We start from the raw sequence: 22,803 nt of genomic DNA, 5'->3' as shown, positions 1-22,803 counted from the left end.
TACCAGCAGCCTAAGATGAGACATTCCATTTTCAGTAGCAGCATCTGAACCTTTGCTTGATTATTAACAACTGCTGAGATGATAGCTGACATGTTATCCAACTCCTACAAATCTTGACATATTACTCTGACCGAGTTCCCACTAGCCTTACACTGCTCTCACGCTCCTCTTCTCTGTGGGGCTTCCATTGTATTTCCCGGGGCTGCACTAGCTTCGCCTTTTTCGCATGGCAAACAGAAACTGGAAAGATAGGGAGGAACAACAGTCTATTATTTATGAATTATAAACAAACTGTTGCAACCCCGGGGCAGATAGTGTGAAATCTGACGGAAGCCCTGCTGAGAAGAGGAGCGTCAGAGCGGCGTAAGGAAAGTACGAAATCAGTCTCTGTTTACTTTAGCATTTTTAAAACCTTCAAACTGCTTAACTATGGACTTGGACACTTTTGAAAAAAATCCATCACCAGCAATTTCCCACCATTGGATATGCCTAAAACTAAAAATACATTTAATGGGAGTTTCCCCAATCAAATTCTGCATGCCAGGTAAGACTGGGAAAATTTGCCCACTGTCACTTTAAAAAACAAAATCAGCAAGTCACAGGAATAGATAAAAATATGATTCTTTTTACTGGGGCACATTACAGACAACAGACGGTAGAGGGCAAATACGGAGAACACATCTAAAACAGCCATCGGTATTGAATGTTAAGTTCGGAAATAGACCAGACTAGTTTTAGTAGCAACTGGACATGAAAATCATGTAAGCTGCAACTCCAAAGTCACCAACCTCTTAATAGAGGTTACAAGCATGCAGTGCTGCTACCTCAACTTTTGGCAGCACATATCACAGAGAGAATCAAGAATAAAGAATAACAATATTTATTACAAAGTTATACACCATCTGAATGCCATTCATATTAATCTGATCTTCCTGTACCCTTCCATTCCATCTCAGTGCAAGGAAAAGGTACAATAATTTGACATTCAAACAGATTAGCTGTAAAGGAGTTTCCAAACAAAGCAAGACCACTTCTATGTAATCGCTTAGAGATTACTAGACTGGTCTAGTCATTTTGTTTTTGTCAAGAGACAACATTTCAAAATTGGATACACTGATGGGATTTGAAGTTTGAGAACCATTTTTTTCCTCTAGCTCAGAGCACAAGCCACCCTTTTCTCTCCCCAGATTAGACATTTTGGTTATACAAATGATCAGATTTCCTAGTGGTAACACAGCAGGACTAAGCCTGGGTTGTGTGTACACAAAGAAAAGAGAGGCTTAGATTTCCATTCATTACAGTTGAATGTGGCATGCTACCGACATAAGTTCTCTTTAAAAAATAATAATAAAAAAAACAAGATGGTGGTGTTAGGGACTGTTGTGCTTCCCTGCATGGGCACCCATTCTTTGTGGATCTTGAGAAGGATAGTGGATGGGACCTGGAGCTCTCATGAAAGGAGGTGGAGGACCCATAGCATGGAACATGTGTGGCCCAAAACCTGCGGAAAGAAGATGCACATCAGTTTTCCATATCTCAAACTGCCTGCTACAGATTTAAATTTAAACACCCAAATTTTCAATTTCTGCGCCCAACACCCAAGCCTCCATAGTATTACATACTCTGGCTTAGTTGCCTTCGACATAAGTTACTTTTACTTTTGTTTTTAGATCACTTATGCTTTATGTGTGTAGATTAGATTTTTGCATTCTTTTTTAAAAATGGCCATTTAAACAGACACATACTTGAAGAGTAAGGGTAGGTAGCAAGGATGCAATCCAATGTACATTTATTTGAGTTAAGTCCCAATGTGAACTCAACAAGCCTTATTTCCATGTAAGTACATGTAAGAGCAGGTCGCAACTGGATTCTAGAGAAGAACTGCAAAACTGACTTGAAGGATGGAAACAGCGCGGATTGAAACACCTGATATTGTATGCTGCTTTTTTGTTATCTAACGTATTCCCTCAAGGTGGAAATCAGAAATGCATTTGCAAAAGATAAACAAGACAGAGAAATGAGATCTACAAATTCAAGGCTAAAGCTACCCATGGGTCTCTTTCCCAAACAGGAAGGGTGGAAAAGTACCGGGAGGTGGTGGTGGAGCAATGCCAGGAGGAGGTGGCAAGGCAATGTTCACCACAGCAGGAGGGCCACTAGGAGGTAGGTTGAAATAGTTTGCAGAAGCGGCTTCTTCTTCAGCTGCAGGAGGAGGAGGAAGTGCTGCAGGACACAAAGGCAATGTATTATACTATGTACAGCTGGCAATATGCAGGCAAGAACAATCCAAGCACAGAGATGGGGAACCAAGACTGCAGGGATCAGTGATTTTGTTCGATCTACATGGGACAAAAAAACCCTCCTGCCTCAAAGCACTTGAATAAAGTAGTTTAAGCTTAATGAACAAGACCCTCCATTATAACTCTTCTCTGTGGAATCTCTATTAACTTGATTGATAATCTTCCTTCCAGCTGCAGTTGCCATCTTTAAATTATCCTGCCTCTTTTTAGGCCCAATTCAAAATACAGCCTCCTTAACTTCTGAATCAGTTGCCCATGGCACCTCTAGTTCCCAGGGACAGAACAAAGAAAGCCATTTATCAGCATCTCATTTTGCCTAGCAAGTCACAAAGCACTGTGCAAAATGATTCACAAAGTTACTTTAATAAATTATTAGGGACTGTGGTCTACACAAGTGTATAGCTTGCTGTGAATAAGATCCTTCTATGTAATCTTGCATCACTTAATGTGTCATGCTAATAAGATTTTATTCAGATTTTAAGATGGTTCTACAACCCTAATCTTATTGCATTGTTCATTAAATGTCCAATTCTTTTATTGTGTTGAATTATTCTGTGTAATCCACCTTCAGTTCCAGTAAGAAATGTGGGCAATAAATAAATATCATGTTTTCCAAAGAAAGTTATTTCCCTTACCACCAGGTAGACCAGGGACAGGTTCCAATTTTATACCAGATTCTGTGGTCCCTTCTCTTTCCTTCTCCTTTCCTCTGGCTGCTTGAGACCTGAAGCCCAAACCAAAGATACTTGAGCAATACTTAAGTGGGTAAGCTTGATCATAAGTTTAGAGATTCTGCGGTACCAAGTCATAAAGGAGGGGATAGGCTACGGGGAAAGCACAGCTAATATTTTACTTACAAATAGCTGCATGTGCCAGTAGATTTTCTACAGCCCCAGTATTAGCCACCTCCCTCCAAAGACAGCTTGGAAAATTAGAAGCTCAGCCAGCACAGCAGAACCAGAAATGTGCTGCGGCTTGCATTAGCTTTGATATGCAGTAGCAATAAACTATGCAGCTGACTACAGAAACTCCAAAAATTGCGCAGAGGAAAATATCTAAAAGAAACACGCATGCTGCCATGTCCCCTTCTCCCAATCACTCACCTGCCCCATTTCACATTAAGCCTGCGGCCATTAACAATAAGCTTGTTGAAGGATTTCTCTGCTGCCACTTCTGCAGCTTGCCGTGTGGCAAACTGGATGAACGCACACTGCTGCCTCTGCACCACGGTTATCGTCCGGATTTCACCAAACTGATAGAAATGATTTCTGAGGAGAAAACATATTCCAATACAGTGATACTATTCCTCATTACTGCTGGATAGGCTACTCAATCTTAATACGTTACAAAGCTGCAGAGACAAGAGTCATCTCTGTATACAAGGGTTTCCCAAACTTTTCCCCCCGTGGCCTGGTTATTTTTACACTTCTCCATGGCGCCCTAAAATTCAGGGGTGGAGTCAGGAGACTTTGGGGGTGGAGTCGGGGGACAGGAAATGACATCATTTCCTGTTGTGTCACTTCCAGGTCAAGGGGCAAGTGATGTCACTTCCAGGGCACACTGAACCAAAACTCTACCTCTTCCTGTGATCTCACTTCAGAAGAAACCAAAGGTGGTTTTCAGTGCAGGCTTGGAAGCTAATTTATACCATTGATTTATGAGACCAATGGTCCCCAGAAGCAAAATGATTACTTGGTCACATACCCCACACAGCAGTCTATTGTCGTTTTCCCACTGAGCTTACCTCGGAGCGACGTCCCTCTTCACCGCGCAGTGTCTGCGCGGATTTCCCACCAACTGCTCCGAGGAACCAGGAAGTGCCGCGGCTTTTGCGTCGCAGATGTAAACTGGTTTTTAGCGGTTTACATCTGCGACGCAAAAGCCACGGCACTTCCTAGTTCCTCGGAGCAGCTGGTGGGAAATCCGCGCAGACGCTGCGCGGTGAAGAGGGACGTCGCTCCAAGGTAAGCTCAGTGGGAAAACGACCTATATTTCTGATCTGCATGAAGCGTAAGTAGATAATTGGGGAATGGGGACAAGACACTGTGCATCAGAAAAAAATTTGAGTCTTGTGGCATTTTTAAGACCCACAGATTTAATTCTGGGTATAGCTTTTGTGTGCATGTGCATTTCTTCATTCTACTCCTTTATTCTGTTGCTTCAGACCAACACAGCTGCCCACCTGAATCTAAGATACTCTGCAGTAAGCTAACAATTAAGCCAAATGACAAGAAAGAGGTTTGCTAGCAGAGGGGTTTGGATCATATTTTCCCGACAGTAAACCTGGTACCTTTCTAGGAGGTACTTTTAGTAAGCATCCCTGCCCACAATATATAGCAGCTTCTCTGCTAAGAGCTTTACCCCCTGACATACCCACACAAATGCAGCCAGCTTCTACTAGTCCCATTTTACAGAGGCAAAAACTGAGGCAAGTAGCTAGGTCAAGCCAACACTGAGTCCACAGCAGAGATAGGCAGACTTGGAAACACTGCCCATTAAAGTGCTGTCTGATCCCACAACTGTACTGACTGCTCTAAGATGAGGAGGAATACCCCTTGGGTCACTTTCTCCAGCACCTTTGCAAAGAAAAGGAGCACTACTTAAAGAGTCTTTAAGACTGCCAGCTCCAAGAGAAGGGAGAGATTCTAGTCAAGCTTTCAGCAGGTGTGCTAGTTTCCCCCTTAACAGAGAATGTATTTAAGAGAACTTTGAACAAAGCACTCCACCTTCTGCAGTTAGAAGTGACGCTTTTGCCTCAGGAGGCTCCCCACCTCCCTGTGTTTACATATCCCTCTCTGCATATCAGGACCCCATGCAGCCAGAACTAGCTGGGAAGCTGTGGGAAGAGGCAGCTAAGGACATCCCCACTCTGCAAAAGTCCAGCCACGGGACTCCAAAGCAGCTGGTTCTTTTTCTTGAGCAGAAGGAGGCTGGGTTGAGATCAGGAAAGGAAAGCAAAGAAAAGTAAGTGGGAGATTTCTGCAAGTCGCACCTACAATTGTCCACCCAGGAAGTATACAGACACCAGCGCAGCCCTACTGACCTGCTTCCTCTCACCATGCATCTCTGACAGGTGCAAATGAACTGACCCCATTTTGAACTGCTTTGCCACATCAAGCCCTTCTCTTCTTCCTCCCAAAGGGAAGCGGCACTGAGAAGTGTGTCTGCAGGGCAAGGGGGAAGAGGGAGCATTTCCTTCGTTCTTAGGGAAAACCTGCACCCAACAGTTCTTTGGAAAGGGAAATGTGTGCTGGGACTGAATTCTAGGGAGACCGTTGAAATTCCTTTCCCAAAGCCTCGGACTGATGCAGCTCATGTGGGCAATTCCTTGAACGTTCTCCCCTCCTGTCTTTCATCTTTAGCTCACAAAATGGGGGGAGGGGAGGGAAAGGGAGAGATAAGGGAGCTGGGAGAGAAAAAGAGAAAGAGGGCAGGTGGAGAATCTCTCCCAATGCAGTTTTGCAGAAAGGCCCGGGAATTATCTTGCATGCATCCGCACTTGCACACACACACACCGGCTCCACCAAATGAAAACACTGAGAGCCCTGAGCCCAGGTCTCTTTTGCCCTCCAATCTGCTGTTGCAAGACTAGGAGAGATTCATCCTGGCCATTCCCTTTCTCCCTCTGTCATGCATACACACACACACAGGGCTTTTCACAGTGGATGAAGGTGCAACAGCTGCAACTTCAACTTGTACCCAAGGGCTCTGGCACTGAGAGAGAGGGGTGGGCATGTGTGCAAGAAAAAGACCCCCTCCCCGTGCGACCGGCCCCAGAAGCAAAAGAGGCAAACAGCAGCAGTGGTTGGCAACCTTACAAACTCCAACATTTCTCTTCCTGCCTTCCTTCCTTCCTAGCGGCTCCAAAATTCAGGGGGCGGGGCTCCGTTTCCTTCTTAGTGATCTTGCTGTATGGCCCCTGGGAAGGAACAGCCAGGGATCCTCCTCCGCATTTGTTTCTCCTCCTCCTTTGCCGCTGCCACCTCCCCCCCTCTTACCTCCGCCCCTCTCAACCATTCCTACCCACAAGTAATGGCGCAAAGAAGCCCAGCAGGGGTTGTCTCGCTCCCTCTTTGAAGGTTGCCGAGGGCAGCATCTGATTGCTGAAAGTTGCAGTTTGTGAAAGTTTGAGTCCTATGACTCCTGTAGCTATTTAATGGGAAGGGGAGTTGGGGGAGGGTCCTACGTTTGACACCTCTGCCTTAGAAATTGACCAGGGAACCAACTCAGTTCAATTTCTTGCTGTGGCTAAGGCAGCTACTTCGATGAAAAGAGCTGCAGACGTGCTCGCCCCCCTTGTCAGCGTCGGCAGCCGGCTGCCCAGCTCCCTTCTACATTTTTGCTACTACAAGTGAGAGGAGCTGCTGTTCGATCAAGTTTCTTGTGGGCTGCAACGGGAGCCATTCAAGATCACCCTTCGCCATCTCCGGAGGGAGAGGGAAAGAGACTTTCCAGAGGATTGATCTTGATGCAAAACACTTCTTTTGTTGTTTAAACGCAGTTGTTGTCTTTAGCTGACGATTAACCTAAGGCTGCTGGGGGCGGGGCTAGCTGAGGCTTTTCTTGCTACCCGGTATTGAAACTAGCAAGGACCGGTAGTGGGTCCCGACCCACCAAATGGGAAATGCCGCTCTGTACCATGTAGGGAGAAGTTTATATCTATACTCCTGTCAGCTGGAATCTGGAAGTGTTTTCATCTTCTTTGTATAGAAACTGTAGAAGCTCTTTGTATAGAAACTCCCAGTCTTTCATTAAGAAATGTAAAATGGATCCTTTGTAAAAAGAGCAGTACTACAGATTCAAAATTGGCTTTCATTTTAACCACTGAAACTGTTTGCTGTATAAATCCAAATAATATACAATCACTGTGCTATAGATGGTTTGCTCCGCTATAAGAACAATTCATGGAGCATTTGGGTTCCAGTTGAAGAAGTCCATATTTCGCAACTGGGAAATAGACTGGGTTTGAAACATGCCTAGAAACAAGGGATGCATGTTTATCTAAGAAGACTTGTCAATTTCAGTTGTTATAGTGGCAAGTGGCTTAGATGTTGAAGGAATTAATTGTCATACAATTGATACTTGGATGTTTTGGACATCAAATGATTGAAATTTGCATTTCAGAATGTATTTTAATTTACCTAGTACTGTGAAATTTGTTATTGTAAGAATATCTGAGATATAAATTAACTCATAATTGCACAACAGCACAGCGATTGTATTTTGTTTAGTTTAACCTGACACTGTGGTTCCCACTGCTTTTCATGCTGTATAAATCCAGCTTTAACCACTAGCTGGTAAGAAAGCCTTTCTTAGTGTAATTACAGCATAAATACTATAGTTCCTAAACAGTTCAAAAGTAACCTGAATACAGCATTGCTGCTTTCTACATTGAATATCTTATTTTGGTGAGTCCCCTTCATCAGCTATTTGTTCTTGTATTGTTGGTTACAGATCTGTACAAAACTTTTAGACACAAAAAGAGAAACATGAAGGAACACAGCTACTTGCAGAAGGCTAGACATACACTGTACCAACTGTTTTCTAATATACTCTTGGAAGCACACACTGGTGCAGATATATCCCTCCTCAAAGAAATGCTTGCAACACTGTGAATACATGAAGCCTGAAGCAGAGCTGAATATGTCATACCTAAGATCTGTCTCAGTGATAGTGTCACCAAGACCACCAACATACAGTGTTGTGATGGTTTTGTCATCTGGTGGATCCAGACGAGGCATTGTGGAAGCTCGCTTGAGAAGCTTGTCGGCTACAGGATCATTAATACCATAATAACGATCTTTTATGTTCTGATCAGCAAGAGGATCATCTGGATCTGTAGGTTTTTCATGTCTAGAAATTCAGAAAAAACATTTTATGACATCTGTTGATAATGTGCCCATTTCATTCTTAAATTTTCCTCTATACTTAAAAAATTCTAATTAAGTAAACCTATATGCCTCTATAATTTTGCTTTCAGTCTCAATTGTCCTCTAAATGAAAGACAGCAAGTGGTAACTTGGACTGGATGTATGATTTTTTTTTTCAAAACAAAGTACCTCACTAAGATATATTTAGATGATCAATTATGGGCAGATTTTGCAAAAACTGGAAATAAAAAAATGTCACTGGTGCAGCCTGAGGTTTTCCAACTGTTCGCTCAATGTACCTGGCAAACATTTGATCAGGAGCAATACTTTTATTCCGATGTTTGCCAAGTCAGCACTCAACTTCTGCCCCATTGTTTAAATACATCAGCATTGTTTTCATTCTGCTGTGCAGTTACTTGTGCATCTAAAACATCATATCTCAAGAAAGTAAAAAGGAAGAATATCTTTCTCATACCTGTAGGGACACTCTTCCCCTCTCTTACACTCTCCTTTCACCCAAAATGAGCAGATGTGTGGCCGATTCCGTTTGTAATAAGGTGTGGTCCGAGCCAGCTTCAACAACATGTCACTAGTAGATGTGGCCTTTCCTAGAGCACCAACAGGTCGGGTGCCATCAGAGTTCATGATCTGGAAAGGCAAGTAAACAAGTGTATATTAAGATCAAGCAGAAGGTTCACTTAGCTCACAGCGCAAATTATACAAAACACATTGCTTCACCTCTCTTTCCATGTTTTGAGTATAATATTCTTTATTAACATCCGATTTGGGCATATCATCTTTAAGTGAGAGTCCAGCATCTCGAACTTGAATAGGTAAACCTAATAGTTAAAGAAAAAGCAGCAATTAATAAACGCAAAACACTGGTTGAGACAGCTTACAATGCTCAGTAAACACAACAAATAAAATAAATACTTATAAAAACATTCCTAAAATAAAACAAAGCCAATCCTAAAACAAAATAAAGTCCCATCTCTCGTAATTGCTCGTTTTAGGTCAGAAAATGGGAGAAACAGAACAGTACTTCTGTTGAAGATTTGAACTACTGAAAAGGTTCATAAGGGAGCAGAATATCCTTCAACAAGCATGGTCATTGCAATCCATCTTTCTCACAACCCCATGGTTGCAATATACAGCACTCACTGTGACATATTAACATACAGATTATGTTACATCAGACAGAAAAGCCATGCAGGATTCAAGGAAGTCTCAATCTATAATGATAGTTTGCAAGGGTGATAGCATATGTACATATTTTCTATACCAAAAGAACCACCTTATAAAATGCTTCAGCAGAGGGTCTCTCAAGCAGAGGGGTGACTTTAGGCAGCTTGGAAAGGAGTCACTAAAAAGCTCCATGTTTTCATGGGGCATGGTCCATTTAGGCACATCCCTCTGAATTACCCCAAGAGTTGGCTGCAGCCTTTCCTGATGGGAAAAAATCTTGCCACCGTGATGCATGCCCTGGTAATATCTAGATTAGATTACTACAGTAACATAGGGCTGCTCTAGAAGACTGTCCAGAAACTACAGTTGGTTCAGAATGCTGTGGACAGAATGTTAACAAAGCCGGTTGTAAGGACCATATCACTCCAATCTTGTTTCATCTATCCTGTTTCCCAGTTTGCTTCTGGATTCAACTCAAGATCCTGGCACTGACCTTCAAAGCCCTGTACAACTGGAGGCCAGTGTACCTTAAGGACCACCTTCTCCCATATGACCCTACCCATCCACTCAAGTCATCTTAAGAGGCCCTGCTTTAGTTGCCCTCACCTTTTTAGGCTAGATGGGTAATAACCTAAGGAACGGCCTTCTCAGTCATGGCACCAAAACTTGGGAACTCCCTCCCCAAGGAGATTAGCCTGTTTCCCTCTAGCACTGCCTTCTGCTAGCAGGTGAAGTGCTTTATTTATTGTTTGGCATAGCCCTAGTAACTCTTACAATCCCTCTTTCTCCCTAGTTGTTCTGCTATGCGTCTTTATGTTTTTGCTGATTTTATATATACTTTATTATACATGCTGTTTTATTTATTTATTTAATTCCATTTATCTCCCACCCCTCCCCGCTGAAATAGGCTTAGGGTGGCTAACAAGGCCAACAGGCATAAACTAAAACATTAAAACCCACAGGCATAAACTAAAACATCAAAACCATTTAAAACAATTATAATAAACATTAAAAGTGCTATATTAATGATGGCAGTGCAGCAAGTCTTTTTCATGTCTTAAACAATCACATCCTCCAGCTACAGATCAGATCTAAGGTCCAGGATCCACGATGGCCAGTTTGGTTTAGTCCAGGCAAGGAGAGACCCAACAGTAGCCTGGCTGCAGCATTCTGTACCAGTTGAAGCTTCCTGATTTGAGACAATGGCAGTCCCATGTAGAGAGCATTTAAGTAGTCTAGTCTTGAGGTGACCATAGCATGGATCACTGTTAAGTCGCTGCATTTGAGGAAGGGAACCAACTGCCTAATTAGCTGAAGACGATAAAAGGCCAATTTGGCAATGGCCTCCATTATTAGAGAGGGATTCAGGAGCACCCCAAACTCCTAACCCCTGGCACCGGCATTAGTTGTGCCCTGTAGAATGTTTTAATGTTGAAATGTTTTAATATTTTGATGTGTGCCACCCTGGGGACCTTATTTTGATGGGAAAGCAGCAAAAATGTTTTAAATAAATATGAAATAAATTAAGAGGGTGCAATATAAAACCATTCAAAAGAACAGCGTGTGGATGATGCCCACAGAATTCAATCCACTGATCTTTCTGCATAGGAGTGAGCTGGGCACACACAACACATGATAATACCTGCCTCAGCACCCCATTATATACTACCATGTTGATCACCCGCTTGGGGAAGGTGGTGCAAATTCAATTAAATGGATGAATTGGCACCACAATGCTATTCATGGATACTTTCTTGTAGTATCCTTTATTGTATGAAGGTCCACAATAGGAAGAACAGTCCATACACAAAACGGTTCTTTACACACACTGCACTTGCTTCACTGGAGGCAACAGTGCATTAATTTGCAACTCGTTCAGTATATCAGAATGATAACTACATACCATACTCTAGGTCAAGAAGGCAGGTTTGACAAACATTCTTCAGCTTGCTGCATGTCTGGCACACTTCAGTCTTCTTAAAGCGCATACGTACACCTGGGCACCAACGGAACACTGTGAATGGCCTGGCACAGATCTGAAACAAAGATTGAATTAGCATGTACCAGCTTAATCTATTCAAGTGTTGGTCTTAAAGGTACAACTTGACTCCTACTTTGTTCTACAGCTTAATCTATGACCACAAAACATAAATAATGTACACAATAACAAATTCACTCTGAATCAGTACAACTACACGCATGCTGGAAACAAAACAAAATAATTCTAGCAAGGCCCACTGGGGATGGAAGTTGGCTGCAATGTACAGGGACATATTTAGTCCTCTTGGAGCAATACTATCTGCACTTGTCCCTGTTATTTGACTAGGGAACTAGGAGTACATTGAAAGTGAAAAATAAAATGCAACAAAGGAAGATAACATTTGGCCTTCAAAACAGACCTTAACAAAAAGCTCTTGTTCACACTAAGCAAGGGATTTTTCTTGCATTGAGCTGGCAGGACATCATTTACATGTTCCAACAACCTTGATGAAGGTTAAAGATTACTTAAAAGCTTAACCCCATTAGGACACTGGGTTGAATTCTACTCATTTCTTCTAGAAATTGAAATCTAGTTCTACTTCACTATAAGAATCCACCAGCAGAATGACTAGCAGGATTCAAATCTATTTCATTCAGTTTTGGAAGATATATGACAAAATTTGTAGATGATACAATGACCCTTTAGAATTATACAGCTTTGAATATCTCTTAAACATACCTTGCATTCTTTTCCATATTTCTCTTTGGTCTAGAACAACAACAAAAATCATGTTAGAAAAACAATTATACTCTTTTCCTTCACCAGCTCCCACTGACAATCATCTGGTAGTTTAAATTCTCAGCACATGAAATCTATTTGTCCTAACTGCCCTCAGGAACAAAAGCAATCGTTCTGGTCTCCTATCATCACTGAAGTGAACAGAACATGCAACACAATCTTTTTTCTAAAGAAACTCACAATCGTAGTTCTATGGGACAGGAAAAAATTTATTCTTTCAAAACATTTATTTTATCTCCCACCACCAAGACAGACCCAATGTGAAATATTATTTGGTTTGATTATCAATTTCATGCAAGAATGGAGAATCTGACCGGCACATGGAACTCCACTGCTTGTCACAAGTTTCCCCATTTTTCTTGTACTGAAGTGTAGTATTGCATACACAAAAGGATACATGGATTCCCATCACCCACAATTAAAGTTAACAGGGAAGGCCCTCAATAGGTTTGCCAACAGGCCTGGAGAAAAGAGTCCTGTTCATTTAACAGAAGCTTAATGCATGGAAAGGGGCAGCTAAGCATTTCATGGCATGGCTGTAAATGAAATCCCATTCAGACTCTTTTAAAAGGACAAGACATTTTTTTTCTCCAGGCAGTTACCAATCCCACCCTCAAGTACAAGCTATGTTTATTCACTGGAGTACACTCAGAACTTTGGATCAGAAAATGAACATTAAGAACACAATTTCATAGAAATGTAATCTTTACAAATAGCACAAAATATTGTTTCATAGAAAATTCTTACTGATCACATGTAAACATGATCTGCTGCCCTTTTCTCTCAACCATGTCTACCTAGAAATATTGCTGATTATATATACAATCTTATTAATTATACAAACATACGGTTGCTGATTTGTAAGTACCTATAAAGAGCACATTACCAAAATACTGACTAAAACACTCATCCCATCTCCTATCAAGAAACACAGAGTAAGAAATAGCACTGGGAATTTAAATTCCTCAAAGACACAAAAATATCACTATGAAAGAAGCCAACTTTCCCAGACTGCATTCTTGTATAATCTATACAGTTACAACTTGACTACATAATAACATATTCTGGTCATTCTTTCTTTAAAAATAGCCTTTACAGCAGTGTTCTCTTTTAAGGCACATAAGTATATATAAAGCAATACACAGAAGCTGGCATTTTTACTTGTTGATTTTGTATATTATATTCTTAGCATACAAACACCAAGATTTTATCTGTTCACCCCTCCTTACAAACACATACCATTCGAATATATGGGTTTTCTCCAAGACACGTCTGACACAAAATGGGGAAATCCTATATGAAACACAAGAAATTTATTTTCAGGCTAAGATAACAGCCGATTTTACTGTCCAAAAATCCAAACATGCCTTTACAGTCTGTTTCAAACTGAACTGATGCTATCACAAGCATTAATTCCTTAGTACGCCAAATCAGTGGAAGAGGATTCACACAATTCACTTCCTCGCTAAAAAGAAAGAGAACATATATATACAACCTAGGATTCCCAATTCCCAGGTCCCAGCCGGGGATCCCCCGGTTTTACAGGCTTCCCCCCGCCCCCAGAGCCACTATGCAGCTCTAGATCTCCGGCAGGTTTACAAACCTGCAAACAGGTCCATTTCAAATTGTGTGTGTGTGTGTGTGCCTTTAAAGTTGAGCAGGAAGTACTTCATGGGAAGGTTCAGCAATACAGTCCCTCGGTTTGTTTTGCTTTGGTTTCAGAGGAACTAAGTGGGAGGGGGGGTGAGAGAGAGAGAGAGCAGCATAGCCCCTGTTCTTTTCAGATGTCATTGTGGAGGAACCAACCGGTAAGTATGTGTGTGTGTGAGAGAGAGGGTTGCCAATCCCCAGGATTGGAGGCCCTCCCCACTCCCGCCTTAGGGTCATCAGAAAGTGGCGGGGGGAGAGGGGAGGGAAATGTCTACTGGGCAATTATTCCCTATGGAGAATGATTCCCATAGGGAATAATAGGGAATTGATCCGTGGGTATTGGGGGCTTGTGGGGGAGAGCTGTTTTTTGAGGTAGAGGCACCAATTTTTCAATATAGCATCTAGTGCCTCTCCCCAAAATACCCCCAAGTTTCAGAACTATTGGACCAGGGTGTCCAATTCTATGAGCCCCAAAAGAAGGTGCCCCTATCCTTCATTATTTCCTATGGAAGGAAGGCATTTAAAAAGATGTGCGGTCCCATTAAATGTGATGGCCAGAACTCCCTTTGAAGTTCAATTATGTTTGTCACACCCTTGCTCCTGGCTCTGCCCCAATGTCTCCTGGCTCCACCCCCAAAGTCCTCAGATATTTCTTGAATTGGACTTGTCAACCCTAATGCAACCACCACATCACTGTGTAAGTTTAAAAGAATGAACCCTCCACACATATTTTCTTAGTATTAAAGTCAAATAATGACTCAGATATTTCATAAGAACAAAAAATGGAGAGCATTCAGCATCCAATATGCTTTTAGATGAGACTGAAATGCTTCTTAGCATGAAGATTTTCATTTTTGCAGAACACTATGCAAAATAAAATAAATCAAAATAAAACAAATCTGTAATTTTTACCGCTATCACACAAAAAAGACAACTTAGTAATCAAGAGATACATATTACATTTTAACCACATGTATCCAAAATATATAAAGGATTACGTTTTCAGGTATAGGAGTTACTTTTAAAATCTGCTCCAGAAGTTTCCTTTTCAGTTGTTAAAGCAAAACAGACTGAACTTCTGTGAGCACCTCAACCACTGTGGACCAGAGTAGCTGATAAAATAGGCTCTAAACCATATTAGTTTATGTTACAATAAAAATCTATATGACTTTAAAGAGCCATGAAGCTTTTTGTTTTAAAAACTTAGAATACTGCAGAAACGTTTGCATTTTCTCCAGTATGAGCCTTAGCAAATTGCATGAGACTTATATAGACAAGCTGTTTGCATGGTTTTCCCCCTGAGAAACCTTAAGGGGTGCAAGGTGCAATTCGTATTGTATATGAAAGCTCGGTTCAATAAATATAGCAAGATACACCTTCACCTTCCGTGTGAACATAACAGTCAAAACTCAGCCTCTCTGACCTCCTCTATAATGCCCGTTACACGAGGACAAGCGGCAAGTCCTGCCTCTCTCCGCTTCTCAGCACTACCTGCTTCCCTTGACAAGACAAGGGACAACGACGGCTATGGACTCTTCGGCTACAGGAAGTGGGGCTTGTCCCTCGGGGGCCCTGAAGCCACCCCGCCTGCATCTTACCGCGTCCTCCCAGTTCTGCCGATTGTAAGTGTTGGAGCCTAGCGACGTCGCCATCTTGACACACGGAAAAGCGGGCACCGGATGTGGACTGCCTGTACACCGGAAACAGAGGCCTTACGCCTTCTCTCTCTCTCTCAGGATGGGGCGGAGAATCATCGTAAAAAAAAAGATTCGGAAGGGGCGGTTTTGGCTTACGGGAGAGGAGGCTGAAGCTGCGTGTAGCGTTACGTTTCCCCTTTCTTACTGAGTACTAAAAGAAACAGTATTCCCTAGGACAAAGTTTGAGTCTGCCTTTAAGACCAACAACATTTTATCCAAGGTAAAAGCTTTAATGGGCAAGCACGCTTCTTCAGATACAGTGAAACCATCTCCTCAGCCTTGACGTTTAGGCAGAAAGAGGGTGCGGGGAGGTTAGTTGCCAGGAAGGGCTAATTCAGGGGTGGCCAAACGGTGGCTCGGGAGCAACATGTGGCTCTTTCACACATATTTTGTGGCTCTCAAAGTCCCCACCATCCCATCAGCTGGCTTGGAGAAAGCATTTGTCTCTTTAAATCACATCTCCGAGCCAGCCGGCAGCTTGGAGAATGCATTTAAAGTAGCTTTCTTTTCACCTCTCTCTCCCACCCTCATCTGTCTATCTACCTTCCTTCCGTCCGTTTTGCGGCTCTCAAACTACTTGTAAAGAGCAAGGCAGGAGAGCTTCAGGGGAAAGGCATCCTCCCGACGAAGCTGGCAGTTCGACATACACTGCCCACTCAGTAGGAGTGAGTTGTGCATAAGAGTCCAGTTCACCACCTTTCTATTCCCAGATGCTCAGAATGCTCCATTAATTAGGATCATTAGACTCTGGAAGGGTTCAGCTATCTTTAAGAGATGTACAGAAGGCAGATGTTCACCTGCTGGGGATTTCATTATCACACTGGTGCAGAGATGGGGAAAGCCAGGTCAGATCTGGTGAAATTTCTCAGCAACTCCCTCCAAAGCATCCTTTTTCAGATTCCTGTAGACTGAACTGTAATTCCGGGAGATCCCCAGGCCCTGCCTGGACCTGGCATCCCGACTTCAGGAGAGGCCAGGAACTCTCCTGGGATCAGACATATATTTGTGTCTTGACTGTGCCATGGTATGATTGATAGAGCTGCAAAATGGAGGTAGGGATGGACCAAATGCAGTCCCAAGTTTGCAGAAAGAAATCTGAGAGAAAACAACACAACATGGAATTAAAACTCCCCAGAAAAACAAACAACAGCTGTAGCTTTAAGAATGCCCAGTGGATTCTGTGGCTGTTTGGGGTTGCTTAGCAACCACAGCACTATTGCCAAACATTTCAAGCATTGATTTGTGGAAAGCAAAGCTGTGGGAGCGGAGCAAGCCTCTCTCCCCAGATCCTTGTGTCCCCTAATGAAGGACTCACCAATGACAACTAAAAACTACTGATACAGTTTAGCCTGGCTTGGTGCCCTTAAACCTGGCCCACTGACAGCAGCAGCCACTGCACTACTGGGACCAGCCCTGAGCTGGGGCCACCACACAACAGACCCAGACTTTCCATGGGGAGACAATGGCAGGTAGGAAAGGAGGGGGAAAAGATGAAGACAGGAACAAATAAAGGTAGGTTGGCTGGTGAGTGGGAGGGGAGCAAAAAGAGAAGGAGTGAAGTTGCTGGGCTCTCTGCCTTTTAATTTGTGACTTTTATAGGTTTCATAATTGTTGTTTTTATTGTGTTTTTAAAATGTTCTGCTTATACTGTAAGCCACAATAAGTTCCACAAGGTAGAAAGGTAGCTCTCAAATGTTTTAAATACAAATAATTAATTAAATGGGGGCAACAAGGGAACGGGAAAGAAGCAGAAGCAGAAAAGGAGGATATTGTGGAAAATGAGATGATACGGTGATATATATGCCAACACATGCAAATTGAAGCATAGAAATGACACAAAATGCAGGGACAGAAGAACTAATTTCCTTGACATTTTGCAACAGTGACCTCAGCTATTGTGACATTAGCGTGCCACCTGATCAAAGGAGGACTTGTTGCCTTATGGACACTGCTACCTTTAGAGGAAGCTCGGACAACGAGGAGGAGGAAGCAAGTGGACCTCCCCACTATTCAAACAAACCCTACTGTCTCTCTTATGCTTCTTCACTAGAGAATGGCAAGCATGCAGAGTAAGGCTGACAGAAAGGAGGCCACTTAATGTAAAGAACTAGTAAAGTATGGCAGCACTTGTATTTCCTCCAGTTTTGCTTCCTACCCTCTCATGCCCATGCACTCCCTTCTCTCATCTTAAGCATGGTGAGCAGGAAGAAAAAAGGAGGCAAGGCAGAAGGGTGGCTCCAGTTTCCCCTTATCACATACTCCTGGTGGCCTCCACCACCACATATTCATGGGTCTTTTGGGGTTGGTAAAGGTAAAGGTAGTCCCCTGTGCAAGCACCAGTCGTTTCCGACTCTGGTGTGACGTTGCTTTCACCAACGTTTTCACGGCAGACTTTTTAACAGGGTGGTTTGCCATTGCCTTCCCCAGTCATCTACACTTTACCCCCAGCGAGTTGGGTACTCATTTTTCTGACCTCGGAAGGATAAAAGGCTGAGTCAACCTCAAGCCGGCTACCTGAACCCAGCTTCCGCCGGAATCGAACTCAGGTCGTGAGCAGAGCTTAGGACTGCAGTATTGCACCTTTACTACTCTGCGCCACGGGGCTCATTTGAGGTTGCTAGGGCAACTCAAAATGCCGCTCTGATTCCATGATTTATTTATATTTGGGTACATCTGTTCATAAGCAGGCATTACTTGACTTCTATAAGTCTTTGTGACCCAAAATTGTTTTAAAAACCGAAACAACCCAACCACTAAGACTTTTCTGCAAGCCAGGAGATTCAACTATGTGCAGACACTACTTTGGACTTTATAAGTCTGTTGCTGCAGACTTTTCTGGTTTTTAAAAAACAAAAACACAATTTTCCTGCAATCCAAAGGATTCCATTATAATCCTTGGGAGCCAGATGGCATGGCACACATGGTTCTTTTGAGCACCCCTGGGTCCCATAGTGCAATGTTCTCTCTAAGCTGCACAGTCTTGTGAGCAAAAATTCTACTTTGTGAGCTGCTGGTATTAAAGTTGTGAGCTATTGGCATTAAAGTTGTGAGCTACTGCATAAATTATTGTGCTCTCGGGCCAGTTTTCCTGAGCTAAGACAAAGATGTGTGAGCTGGATATTATAGCATTGGAAAAAGTCCAGAAAACGGCAACTATAATGATTAAAGGGTTGGAACACTTTCCCTATGAAGAAAGGTTAAAACCCTTTAGCTTGGAGAAATGTCGACTGCGGAGTGACATGATAGAGGTTTACAAGATAATGCATGGGATGGAGAAAGTAGAGAAAGAAGTACTTTTCTCCCTTTCTCACAGTACAAGAACTCGTGGGCATTCAATGAAATTGCTGAGCAGTCAGGTTAAAACAGATAAAAGGAAGTACTTCTTCACCCAAAGGGTGATTAACATGTGGAATTCCCTGCCACAAGAGGTGGTGGTGGCTACAAGCATAGACAGCTTCAAGAGGGGGTTAGATAAAAATATGGAGCAGAGGTCCATCAGTGGCTATTAGCCACAGTGTGTGTATGTGTGTGTGTGTGTATATATATATAATTTTTTTGGCTACTGTGTGACTCAGAGTGTTGGACTAGATGGGCCATTGGCCTGATCCAACATGGCTTTTCTTATGTTCTGGAGGCTAAAAATCTGTGAGCTAGCTCACACTAACTCAGCTTAGAGGGAACACTGAGTGGCACCCAACCTATGTTTCAGGAAAGTGGACAAGACCCTTACCCAATGGGGACTGTGATTTGCAGTTGGTTCCCACCTTAAGAGAGCTGTCACCAGAGGAAGAGAAAAGCCTTATGCCTTCCTGAAGTACAGACCTCATGCCAGGGATAAACAGTAGACACGGCTCTTTTGGTTGATGATATTTGTGAATGTGGCCCTTTGCAACCTGCAGAGTGAATACCACTGCTCTGTCATACCTATGACCGCCCCTATTTTGCAGACTTAACTTTCTGCAGGTAGGGTTACCAGCTGGCATTCTCCTGGGATTACAGCTGATCTCCAGGCAACAGAGAATGGTTCACCTGAAAGGTTAACTCTATTGCCTTACACCCAACTGCAGTCCCTCCCCCATGCGCCTCCATCCTTAGGCTCCACCCCAAAAATATCCTGGTATTTAAGTTACTAAAGATTAAATTAGTAGGCACATGGATGAACAGAAGCTACTGAAGAAGAATCAGCATGGATTCTGTAAAGGAATCTATCATAGTTATATTGAAATAATGTATCTTTTCCCCCCAGACACATTTATTCCCAGGTATTTCATTGACTCAGATATCAAATCACATCCAGTAATTGTCTTGATGTTGTCGTCTCCTTGTTCCATTAAGAATTTGGGGCTTATTGTAGGCTTTTTCCTGTTTATTTTAAATCCTGGAAAGGAGCCAAACTTCTCTACATGCTTCATAACATATTGTATAGTATTTTGTGGGTTTAATATTGTCAATACAAAACTTTGTCAATGCATAACTTTTTAGCTTAAATTCCTCCATCAACTTTCAATCCTTAGACATTTTGATCTTGTCTAAGACTTGAAGGGAAAAAAAAATCTCCATTACAAGAACAAACAGCAGTGGTGATAAAGGATTTCCTTGTCTTGTCCTCTTTTTGATCTGGAATCCATCTGTTAAATGTCCATTAATTAAAATTTTTGCATTCAGCTTCTCATAAATTCCTTGAATCCAATTCATAAATCTGTGCCCAGTTTAAAAACTCTAGTACTCTTCATAGAGATGCCCAAGAATTTCCTTCATATATCTCTTGGGAACAAAACCTGTCTGATCCTGATGAATTTTCTTTTTTGCTTGTGAGATCTCTTGTATTGAAATGCTTTGGTTCAGGATATCTCTATCTTCTTTCACAAATTTTGATATTAAAATGTCCTTTAAGTACTCATGCTTTAACATGGTTTTGAGAATTTTTTTTCTGTATGTCTTCTAGTTTTATTTCTCTAATAAAATTCACCCAAGGGTGCCCTCTGTGGTTTTTATTTGTTCTACTTTTTATCTAACTCTGATCTAGCAAGGAAGATCACAAGTGGTTGAATGAGCTCATCAGCCTGTCTGATTTGTGGCCAATGCAGGAAGGTCAAGCACAAGCCAAGGGCAGCAGATCAGAACCCATTCGGGGAAGAGGGTGAAATCCCTGCATTGCTGGTGTCATTCATGTGCTGGGCAGGGGAGGGGCACGCCAGGCTGCTTGCTCCCTCCTTCTTTTCCTTCCTTCCTTGGTATGCCTGCCACCACCTCTCCAAGATTACAAAAACCCCCACCCCTCATGACACTAGACTGAACCAGCTTGTAAAAAAAAACCCAAAATGTAAAAAAAGGAAAACCTAAGCTGTAGTGTCCTGCTCCTTGTGGAGGTGAGCAGGCAAACATGGTGAGGGCCATTATTGTTTTAAGCATGTTTATATTTTGAGTAAATAAAAATAATTGGGTTTGCCTGCGTCTTTGATAAAGTTTGTATCTCCAGGACCTGTCATATATTTTATGGCACATACGGCTTAGACACCTCTGCCCTAAGGCACTACAGGAGGACTCTTGTAATGGGGACTTGGCAACTCTTTATTGATACCTAAATATGGAGTTAGAAGTAGATAGACTGATACTGCCTGTCCCTTTAAATGCCTTAAGTGAGCACCCTGTCTCTGTTCCTCTACCAGCAGTTTGGTGTAGTGGTTAAGTGTGTGGACTCTTATCTGGGAGAACCAGGTTTGATTCCCCACTCCTCCACTTGCACCTGCTAGCATGGCCTTGGGTCAGCCATAGCTCTGGCAGAGGTTGTCCTTGAAAGGGCAGCTGCTGTGAGAGCCCTCTCCAGCCCCACCCACCTCACAGGGTGTCTGTTGTGGGGGAGGAAGGTAAAGGAGATTGTGAGCCGCTCTGAGACTCTTCGGAGTGGAGGGCGGGATATAAATCCAATATCATCATCATCAGCAGCAGCAGCAGCAGGGTGTAGAATTTAGAGTATAGATCCCTCAACACAGATCTCATGGGTGCACCGTGACATCTGCTGACACATTTCCTGGTACGTGCTATGTGCTTTTAGATGAGGCCAGATGGGGCTTTTGCCTAGATGGGGTTCCCATTGGCTATTGGAGGATCTTCACTGTGTGACTGAAGGGCAGCAAGACAGTGTTGTAAAATAATCTGTTCGTTTCAGAAGGCATCCCATGAAGCAGGGCTTTTGCTTGAAATGTTAACTGTTAGTATTAGAGCTATGTATGAGTTCATTCCTTGGCATTTTTGGTTTCCTCCACTTCCTGTGTCCACCACCCTGTGTCAGATTTTAAAAGGTGCCCACGGGCTGAAAAAGTTCAAGAACTCTGGATTAGAGTGCTGGACCAGGATTCCAGTATCTACTCAGGTTCAAACTTCAGACAGCCACAAATCTCATTACACAAAATGGGGCCAGTCACTCTCAGCCTAGCCTACCTCACAAGGTAGTTGTGAGGACAAATGTGGGAAACCAATTTTGCTGCACTGAGGTTGTTGGAGGAAGGGTGGGGTAAAAAACTTAGGCTTTTAAACTTCACTGTAACGTTCCCCCAGCAGTTGAAAACTGAAATAGCACTCCTGGTAGGTAGGTATTAAGAAACAATAAGCAAATGATAACTGTTCTTGATATGGAATAACCACATGAGCAAACGGTATTCTCTACTGCTGCAGACCCTAACAGTCAATGCGATCAGCAAATCTCAAGGTAGATGATGAAATATGCCAGGACATGGGAGGTATCACAGTGATGGGAGCTTTCTGAGAGGAACAGCTCCCTACATGCAGAAGTGTCCCTGGCTACCCTAAAGGAAATGGGGGGGGGGGGGGGAATTGCCAGATCCAGGTTGGGAAACTCCTGGAAATTTGATGGAGGCTCAGCGGGGTACAATGCCATAGTGTCCACTCTCCAAAGTATGTTTTCTCCGGGGGAGCTGATCTCTGTAGTTTGGAGATGAGCTGTAATTCCAAGGGATCCCTGGTTCCCACCTGGAGGCTGGCATCCCTAGTTAGGAGCAGGGACATGGTGTGGGGCACAACACTGTGTGCACTGCTACTTCACTTCTGAGGAAAACCCAGAAGGGATCTAGGGTAGCTCTAAGAATCGCCATAAGTGGCATAGTGGCTCAGATGCTGCTGCCGTTCCAAAACAATTATCTCGGGCTGCTGCTTGGCATGGCAATGGGCAGGTGACTAAGACTACCAGCGGGGGAGGGGGGGTTCCTTGCCATAGCAGGTGGTGTGGCAGTTCTAAACCCAGGACTACCTCCCATATTGTCCATCCCATCAACTACTAAGCCTGTTCAGTGTGTCCCCATTTT

The 22,803-nt window shown here is 42.9% G+C and overlaps 1 protein-coding gene across 1 annotated transcript; it reads right to left on the bottom strand.

Moving 5' to 3' along the window:
• Nucleotides 1-605: 605 nt before the first annotated feature.
• On the bottom strand, nucleotides 606-15,516 carry RBM22 (RNA binding motif protein 22). The gene is made up of 11 exons (XM_060240310.1): nucleotides 15,383-15,516; nucleotides 13,374-13,427; nucleotides 12,075-12,104; nucleotides 11,259-11,391; nucleotides 8,909-9,009; nucleotides 8,646-8,818; nucleotides 7,953-8,153; nucleotides 3,404-3,568; nucleotides 2,936-3,024; nucleotides 2,089-2,223; nucleotides 606-1,501 (listed from the first exon to the last, which is right to left on the bottom strand). The coding sequence occupies exons 1-11, from the start codon at nucleotides 15,434-15,436 to the stop codon at nucleotides 1,371-1,373; spliced, it is 1,266 nt and encodes a 421-aa protein (XP_060096293.1). The 5' UTR covers nucleotides 15,437-15,516; the 3' UTR covers nucleotides 606-1,370.
• Between the last annotated feature and the right edge of the window lie 7,287 nt (nucleotides 15,517-22,803).

This window comes from Heteronotia binoei, chromosome 5 (assembly GCF_032191835.1).
Source record: "Heteronotia binoei isolate CCM8104 ecotype False Entrance Well chromosome 5, APGP_CSIRO_Hbin_v1, whole genome shotgun sequence".
NCBI lineage: Eukaryota > Metazoa > Chordata > Lepidosauria > Squamata > Gekkonidae > Heteronotia > Heteronotia binoei.
The sequence above is the reverse complement of the archived record's forward strand: the minus strand, read 5'-3'. Positions and strand labels throughout refer to the sequence as shown.

Bases quoted from the DNA above. Each gene is read 5' to 3' on its own strand.
- RBM22 (XM_060240310.1), bottom strand. From the start codon at position 15,436: ATGGCGACGTCGCTAGGCTCCAACACTTACAATCGGCAGAACTGGGAG. The intron at 2,224-2,935 runs GTAAGGGAAATA...TGTGTCCTGCAG, and splicing joins TGTCCCTGGTCTACCTGGTG to CACTTCCTCCTCCTCCTGCA. The intron at 1,502-2,088 runs GTACTTTTCCAC...TTCTTTCCGCAG, and splicing joins TGCTCCACCACCACCTCCCG to GTTTTGGGCCACACATGTTC.